This window comes from Sorghum bicolor, chromosome 5 (genome assembly GCF_000003195.3).
Source record: "Sorghum bicolor cultivar BTx623 chromosome 5, Sorghum_bicolor_NCBIv3, whole genome shotgun sequence".
NCBI lineage: Eukaryota > Viridiplantae > Streptophyta > Magnoliopsida > Poales > Poaceae > Sorghum > Sorghum bicolor.
Genome location: NC_012874.2, coordinates 51915985 through 51925053, shown reverse-complemented (window position 1 = coordinate 51925053; position 9069 = coordinate 51915985). Strand labels below are relative to the sequence as shown.

Below are 9069 nucleotides of genomic sequence, written 5' to 3'. Positions count from 1 at the left end.
ACTGGGTACACAAATGTATCCGCTAAATCAGTGGCATAGATCTTTCTTTGTGTCAGAATTAGAAACAAACCATTACTCTGTGGCAATGGCATTATGTGTGTCGAGTTTCTAGAATTACGCCAGCTATGCCACCTGGACTCTCGACAAAAGTCTCATTAGCTATTATTTTCTACTATATTAAAGTGTGTGCATATATATATATATATATATATATATATATATATATGGCCACTAGTAGATTGAAAATCTTAGACTCATTGAGAAAACCACAAACGGACTATCAAGATATGATAGATATTATTCAAGGGTAATTATTTAGTTTCTCTATAAAAAATATATACAATGGCGACGATCTCTCAACAATTATTATATGATCAATTATGTTTTTATTAGGTGTTGGGTTTGGAAAAGGTTCATTGAGAAACATAAAATGAATCATTGCATGGCGCCACAGGATATAATCACACACAAACTAAGTAATATAACTATATTTATATTCAATTTACAACTTATGATGATTTCAATTCACCTAACTAATTGATTTTTTGTCATAAAAGTGGGTTCTAAGGCAGGAGCAGGGGAAAAACTACTACGAATACTACATTTGCGAGTTCATCATGGCATACTCAAAAAGAACTCCAGAAGAGTTCCTCAATGTATGTATGTATAAATACTTTTTCCTTTAATTATATTAATTATTTGGATCATATATTCATAATTTCTTTATTGCTCTCATTTGCATAAGTAATCACATGACCAACATATATATATATATATATTAATAATTTTTTCTTTTACTTTTATTGAAGGCTGAATGATTGAAGGAAAGAGTCATATGACGTGACCAACTTAAAGCAATTCAAGAGACCGTAGCCTGATTTTTAAATGACTAGGTCATCGACCCAAACGGCAAATTCTACAATGACCCGAATGAAATATGAAAGCCAAATCAGGAGTGAATTGTTATGCCAAGGACATGAATTTATATGTATGCAAAACCTATGTAATATATATATATATATACATATTATGTATACATAAAATAACATGTGATCATATATATGTATAATCGTTTGCTATTTACTATGTACAATGTTCGAACGAAAACTTACGGGTGTGACATATCTATTAGCATTAGCAGTGTACAGACCATATTTGAATCCTATTTTAATATCAAAACTAATCATCAATTGAAAAAAAACAAAAACAGAAAATAAAAAAAGGGACCTCTTTTCCCGGTTGCTACTACCATCTGGGACTAAATAGCCTGCCCCGTGGCCAGACCTAGAGGCCCCTTATAGTCCCTGTTGGTATTACTAATTCCGGGGCCTAAAGGTACCTTTTTTTAGTCCCGGATTGGTGCTCCCGGTTGGGAAACCGGGACTAAAGTGTTTTCCAACTAGGAGTACAAACCGTTTCGGTACTAGTGCCTAAAACAACTCCAAACTTCACAGATCTAAAAAACCATTGAAGGAAATGTGAGGTTTTCTCACAATTGCTCTCAAGAGTGTAAATTCATGCTTGTGGTATTTTTGCCCAAACCAATTGGGAGATAGCTTCATCAGAGGTCCATGCACGAATTTGAGCACTCAAAACAACCCCCAAGTCCCTACAACACAAAATCCATCAAATTTAACATAGGTAAGAACTCATATTCAGATCTCAGAGAACAGGATTGCTTTATTTTTGAAGATCAACTAGGTCTAGTTCTTACTGAGGACAACTTATAGAAGACTCAAACACAAATAGAATATCAATCTCCTAAACTTGAATCTCAACCGCAAACAAACTAGGAAACTAGAATAAGAGAAACCGAGAGAATGTTACCTGGAGATATGATTGAAGAGATGGCTCGTTGGGGTAGTCTCCTATCTTATCTATAGATATATTACACATTCCCAATATTTCCTTAGATATTTTGACAGAACTAACTAAGGGGTAAAATGGTCCAACTGAAGATATGTGCTTCCGATGGCCACGGGCTCTTCATGAGTTTGCTTCACCTCAATGCAAGCTTCACGATGATGCCACCTGCCTCCTCCCATTCTCGCTGAAACTAAAACCAGGTTTTGAGGCCCCAATCTGAAAATCTATGTTGATGATATCATATTTAGTACAACCAACCAAGTCTTTTGTCAAGAGTTTGGAGAGATGGTGGCTAATGAGTTTGAGATGTCCATAATTGGTGACCTTAGTTACTTCCGTGGTCTTCAAATCAAGCAAACAAAGAATGACACATTTTTTAGTCAAGGAAAGTACATCAAGGACATGTTGAAGAAATTTGGATTCGATGAAGCAAAGGAAATTCACAAACTAATTGGCACTAATGGTCATTTGGATCTTAATATGGTGATATGGTGGATCAAAAGTTGTATCAGTCTATGATTGGATATGTGACCGTATTAAGGCCGGATGTCATGTTTAATGTATGCATGTGTGCTAGATTTCAGCCTCACCTAGAGAAAGTCACTTAAAATCTACAAGGATAATACTAAGGTATTTGAAGCATACACAAATATTGGATTATGGTATCCTAAGCGGTCAAACTTTGACTTGATTGGATACTCGGACTCCAATTATGCAAGATGCAAGGTGGATAGGAAGAGTACATCAGACACATGTCAATTGTTGGGAAGGTCAGTTGTGTCTTGGTCATAAAAAACAAAATAGAGTTGCATTATCAACTGCCAAAGCCGAATTACTATCCAACGGTAGTTGTTATGCACAATTGCTATGGATGAGGGCTAGTTTGCTTGACTTTAGAATTAATAAGTTTGGACAAGTACCATTGCTATGTGACAGTGAAAGCGCTATGAAGATCGCCACTAACCGGTTCAACACTCAAGACCAAAGCACATTGATATTCGTCATAAGTTCATAAGAGATCATCAAAATAAAGGTGAAATTTCAATTGAGAGTGTGGGCACCAAAGATCAACTTGCCAATATATTCACCAAGTCACTTGATGAGAAAATGTTTTGCAAAATTTCAGACCATAGCTTACCCAAAATTTCTGAGCAGATCTGCTGCGTTTTTCATGCATGGAAATTTCTGGTTTCTGACCAGTGACTAGTCGTCTCCCTCGATCAACATCACAATAGGTAACCTTTTGCTAAGTTGGAAGGAAAAAAAAAGATGATATCAACGTGGAGTGAAGCTGTCCATATGTGCAGCTGACCGATCCAATAATTCCAGTGATCCCGTAGCTTTTCCAAACTTGCTTCTCCTGCTCACTATTTGTTGTTATAACAGCAAAAGCCCACCCACCTTCAGCCGCACGCTCACCCAAGGACACCGTCGTTTCCACCCACAATATTGAGAGGTTGAGGCTGCAGCATCAGCCATGGTGGGCGTCGGGGAGATGCTGGCCGGGGCCGTCATAAAGGAAGTTGTCAGCAAGCTGCCTGCGCTGCTCCAGGCTTCAGTCCAAGGTCCGCTCAACAGGATCCAGGGCTTCAAGGAAGACCTCGAGGTCATGAACATGACGCTCGAATCCATCGAGGCGGAAATCGCGGATGCAGAGAAGCGGTCTATCAACGACGACAGCGCGCGACTGTGGCTGAAACGCCTCAAGAATGTGGCCTACGAGATCTCTGATATGTTTGATGACTTCCAACCCGACAGGCCGCCAGGCAAGCTGCAGAGCACTCAAAAGTGGTACAAGGTATATTCTGGATTTCACTTGATTTTTTATGTTTTTGGCTCGCCACTACATCCTAAAATAATGCAAAGTATATATCCGAATATACTTAAAATGTACTACTCAAGTAATCTAGGGATCAGTTTTTGTAAAGATAAATTGACATGTCTACCTACCATTAATATCTATCGCTAACCCAAATACTTCATTTGCTTTACCTGATAAGGGCTTGTTGGTTAGCTAGAAGGGGATTGAAGGGATTTTATTATCCCATATAAGTCAAAATCTTCCTCGGATTAAAAATTAACCGAACAAGCCCTAATGTGTTGAAGAATTTCTAGGGACGATATCGATACCTTATATGTTAAGGTGGATAGAGTATACCACGGCCCAAAATATGTGACTACGCATGGTGAATGTGTGACGGTTGGTGCACAGAGTTCATAGTGCTGATATGCAAACGGTGAGTAGTTTTTTTTGCAGTGGGTGTTAAGGAACATGCTCCCTCCATCTTGAAATAGAGTGCATTCAGGTATTTGAGAGGTGTCTTCAAATATAGTACATTTGGAGAACAAGAAGATAACGTTTAGTTAAATAAAAATACGGGATATGAAAATAATTAAGTGCTTACCATATTTTCTATAAAGAAACTTAGATTGCACCCTTTAATCATGCAGAATAGGATCAGATTTTAATAAAGTAGGATGTTAAGTGAGGGGTACATGTGTCTATTGTCTCCTCTCTTATTTTGTTTGAAAATAGCCACAATACATTATATTTTAGGATGGGGGGAGTAATTATGTTAAGTGAGGGGTACATGCGTCTATTTGCTCCTCTCTTATTTTGTCTGAAAATAGCCATAGTACATTATATTTTAGGATGAAGGGAGTAATTAGGGTTTGGCACTGGAGTGGTCCGAGGTAGCCCAACTCACGTGCCATATTCAAATGGGCCAAGCATCTAAGCTCAGAAATTTGTCTATTTAATTTGCTCAGAAATTTTTGGTAAGCTATGGTCTGAAAAATATGCAGTCTAGAGAATTTCAGTATTTGGTAATCCCGATTACTGCCCATATCTATATTGAGTTTGAAAATGACATCTACGCTCCTGAGGTTGATGATAGCTTATTTGTTGACTGAATATAAGCTAAAATCATATCTAGCCGTCCAAGTCTATGTACTACATATATAACACCCAAGAGGTTTAGTGCAAATATCCCATGCATTGTACCCAATCTACTACGCTGTCATGAGTTTAGGTTTCAAACATGAACCATAAGACTTCCTATGCCGCCATGTTAGATAGTATTGGGGTGGTAGCATGAGGTGTTTGCCACTCCATGTTGTTGAGTTGATCTACCAAGAGCATCATCAGGTCAGTTGGCTAGGTTTCTTATGGGTTGAACCAACCCGCCTGGTATAGGTGCTTGTATTTTTTTAGATTTATTTCGAGATTTATTGGCATTATGCTTTAAGTGGTAGGTGATGTTTCCGTAAACAACGAGACACCTATGATGACTTCATCAATCTCGAGACGTGCTGGCATAGTCTTTTGGAGGTGCTTATGAGATAGGGTTTACGTATCCGTGTTCGTAGGGATGAGTGTGCTTGCGTGTTGAGCGTATTTGTCTGTACTTGTGTAATTCGAAAAAAAGAAGAGCATCATCAGGTCACGCACCTATATATCTTGCCCCGTGCTGCACCATGTTGTGGCTACCGCATTTGCCAATGGCCATGTCCGATACGGTGCCTTTGCTTGGCCATGACAAATGGTTCCCTCCATGGTTCACCGTGCTAGGGAGTTGCTTCTGCTATTTTTCCAGATCGGAGGATGCGGTTGCGTTGACATATCTATGGATCTCTCGACGTTCAATGAACGAAGTTGTCGTTGTGTGTACTCCTTGTAGCAAGGACACTGCTTGTGGTTACATTATTTTCATGGTTGCTGCCTAGCTATCTAGGATGGCGCCACCTATACTGTTTATCCTCCTTGTCATGTACCCCCTCCGTTCCGAAAAAGAGCGTCGTTTTAAGTTTTTGTGCCACAAGTTTGATTCGATTTGTAGAAAATACGTGTAGTATTTGTGTCTCTAAATAAATTTATTAAAAAACTAGATTTAAAGATCTTTCCAATGATACTAATTATGTATTATAAATAGTACTATTTTTTACTATATTTAATTAAAGTTATTTCTCGGAAAGTGCATATACGAGACTATGCCTACTACCACCACCTCAGGGACATCACCATCAATGTCACTAAAGGATGACATGTGACCGCTTATTGATATGTCTGAGTAGCCCTTGCCTTTCTACCTCCACTGCTCGTTCAACTCATGATCCTGTTGCAAATCAACTGAAGAAAGCTAGTGACTATTTGTACTTTTTTGCCTCTAGACTCTGTTTGGTTGGGCTTTTGACTGTGCTTTTTTGCCTCCAAAAGCCAAAAGCGTAACCAAAGAGCCCATAAGCTATATGTGCTTTTGCCCAAAAGCAGCTTTTACTATCGCCGCTGCTAGCGCTCGGGCGTTCGGATCTAGAGGCCCGTCCGGACGCACCTAGGATCTGTGTACCTCCCGCATGAAACTCCTCCATACAGAATGTCCCCCTCCCCCTGCACGAAGCGAAGCAGAGCAGAGAGGGATGGGAGGGAGCACGGAGCAGATTAGAGGATAGTAGGTTGGGAGGGAGGCACAGAGCACAACTTAGCGAGATGGGAGTTGAGTTGCATCGCGAATAAGGCAAGCACGTGTCCATCTTGCCATCCCACCTCGCCACTAGTCACACTAACATTCTGTTGCACCACCCCATCCCTTGTTGTGCCTCGCTAGGTGCATCACATCTTCACCACGAAACAAATTCTACTACAATATCGCAAGAAAGCGACTGCAACAACAAAACAAAAACTACTGCAACATGAGATGCAATAACAGAAAAATAGAAAACTAATGCAACAAAGGAACAATTTGATTGTTGTAACACCATAAGTCCATAACAAATACTACTGCAACAAAAACATAACAAAAAAGCAAATGCAAAAGAGAGCAACACAAAAAAAGACTAATGCAACAAAAAAAATTACTCGTTGCAACAGAAAAAAAACGCTACTACAGCAACAAAAACAAAAAAGGCAAATGTGAGATGCAACATCAGAAAAAAAAAGTAATAACACAAATAAAAAATTACTTGTTGCAACAGCAAAACAACAGTATTGCAACAATAGAAACAAAAAAATCAATGCGAGATGCAACATAAAAAAAACTAGTGTAACAAAAAATATTGCTTATGGAAACATCAAAACAAGCCTACTGCAAGAGAGTTCGCTCGAACCCTAGCCACCGCGCCATCTCTCAGATCCAGATCCAAAGGAGCAGGAGGAGGATGAGAAAGAGAAGGAGAAGGAGGAGGAAAGCTCAGATCTAGAGAAGGAGATGGTGAAGGAGGAGGAGGACTCAGATCTAGACCTACCTCTCCATAAGCCACCACCTGTCATCCTCCTTTCCGGTTACATGGAGGTCATGGAACAAGGGAGAAAGACAGGTAGGGAGGGAGGGGTGGCTCACCGGAAGCCACCGATGTCATCATGGAGCGAGGGAGGAAGACAAGTAGGGAGGGAGGTGCGGCTCACTGGAAGCCACTGTTGTCACTCCCCTCTTCCGTGGCATGGAGGTCACGGAGGGAGGAAGGGAGTGCGAACAGGGAAGGCGGTAGCGAGCTAGATGCGAGTGTGGTAGTCGTCCCGGAGAGCAGCAGCGAGAGCAGCGATGAGAGCAGCGGTGAGAGCAGCGATGAGAGCAGCGGTGATAGCAGCAACGAAAGCAGCGGTGAGAGCAGCGGCGAGCGTAGCAACACGCGCAACAGTGCGGGGAGGAGCGGAGAGGGGAAGAAGGTGAGCAGAGAAGAGAGTGGGCACGGGGATTCACGGGGATGAGATGGAGCGCGTCGCTTTGCTTCGTGGCTCGGTGGAGTCGAGGTCCGTCCGAATAGACGGACGCCCTATAACGAGCGTTACCGTTTTACTATAGTACAAATTCAAAAGCACCCCTACAAATCCAAAAGCATTGACCATGTCCACCACAACCTCTACTGTTTCAGTAAAAAAAGAGTTGTCATCCGCTTGAGCTACTTGTCGATTTCTATTCCAGTCATAGCATTGCTGCAATGCGACATTTGTCACACCCTGGCTTTAAAAATAAGACCAGAGTCGTCATATGTGTGCCCAGGAAGTCCACACATACAACAAAGAATAGAAATATCAGAAAACAATGTTATATATAGCGGAAAACATATTTAAATTAACACTTACAAACATCAGAGTACGCGGAAACAGTAGCTAGAACTTCTTAGGCTCCATTCTTCTCAGGGACGGTTGACTGGGGGCTCCGTACGCCAAGCACTTCTGATAAGCTTCTAGAAAAACTCCATAGCATCTTTATCCCTCTTCTGAGGAGCACTTTACTACACACTGAGGTGTGGGGGGGGGAAATAGCAAGGGTGAGTTCATGTCGAACTCAGCGAGTACAGACGGAAAGTATAATGACATGCAAGGCTTAATCAAAGGAAAAGCTGACACTGTTTAACTGCAGGTGAGCTTTTTAGTTGGTACACTTTTATTACAATTCTTTTATTAAAACAACCTATTACTAAACATGAGTAAAGCATCCCAACCCTTATTTAGATGAAGGTTAATTAGCAATATTATTAGTCATCATTATAATTACTATTATTATTAAGATCACCGAGGTAGCAACCTCGGATAGTAACTCGGGGTAGCAACCCCATTAATATCATGGGATAACAATCCCAATTAAGAACATAGGATAGCAATCCTACCAACACGGAATAGCCATTCCGCCAAAGCACGAGGTAGCAACCTCAACCAAATTTCGCCTCCAAGTATCCAGTGAATCCAATTTGCTCATCAAGTGAGGGTCTGGGCCGCTCGTGACCGTGAGCACGGCTGATATATCAGTTTTACACTCTGCAGAGGTGTGCACGTTCACTCCAAGTCGTGATTCCCATTCGCCCGGGGTCGCGACTCCCCAAAACACTACCAAGGTGAGCAGGCAGGGTTTCACTACGAGACCTTTCACAGGGTCCAACTAATAGGATGCCACTCGTAAGTTTTTGCCGGGGCGCGCGGCAGCCGTGCCCATAGCAATGGGACCCCGAACTGACCGACCTCTTAATATGAATACCCAAGCTACATTCCTTACGCCTACCCGGAAAGTACACCCTACTAGTGGAGTCCTGCTAATTAGTCAAGCCAGAGCCCATATAGCTTGGAGCTGCACTGTAAGTCCCAGGGGGGCGCTCCCTGACTAAGTCCTTACGGAGAGCAGAGACGGGTACGCCCGGCAAACCGGACCACCAACAGTACCCGCTCCACCTGTCCGCGACCAAACCACGATGCTCGCAAGCACCGCAACC

At 41.5% G+C, this 9069-nt stretch overlaps 1 protein-coding gene across 4 annotated transcripts in view; it reads left to right on the top strand.

Annotated features, from left to right (window-relative positions):
- LOC8068735 (putative disease resistance protein RGA3) overlaps window positions 3217–9069 on the top strand; it is a 24155-nt gene continuing 18302 nt past the window's right edge. For all 4 annotated transcript variants that reach the window (XM_002450715.2, XM_021461658.1, XM_021461659.1 and 1 more), the window contains exon 1: window positions 3217–3664. In XM_002450715.2, coding sequence (XP_002450760.2) covers window positions 3344–3664 — 321 coding nt within the window. In that variant the 5' untranslated portion in view covers window positions 3217–3343. The remainder of the gene's footprint in view (window positions 3665–9069) is intronic.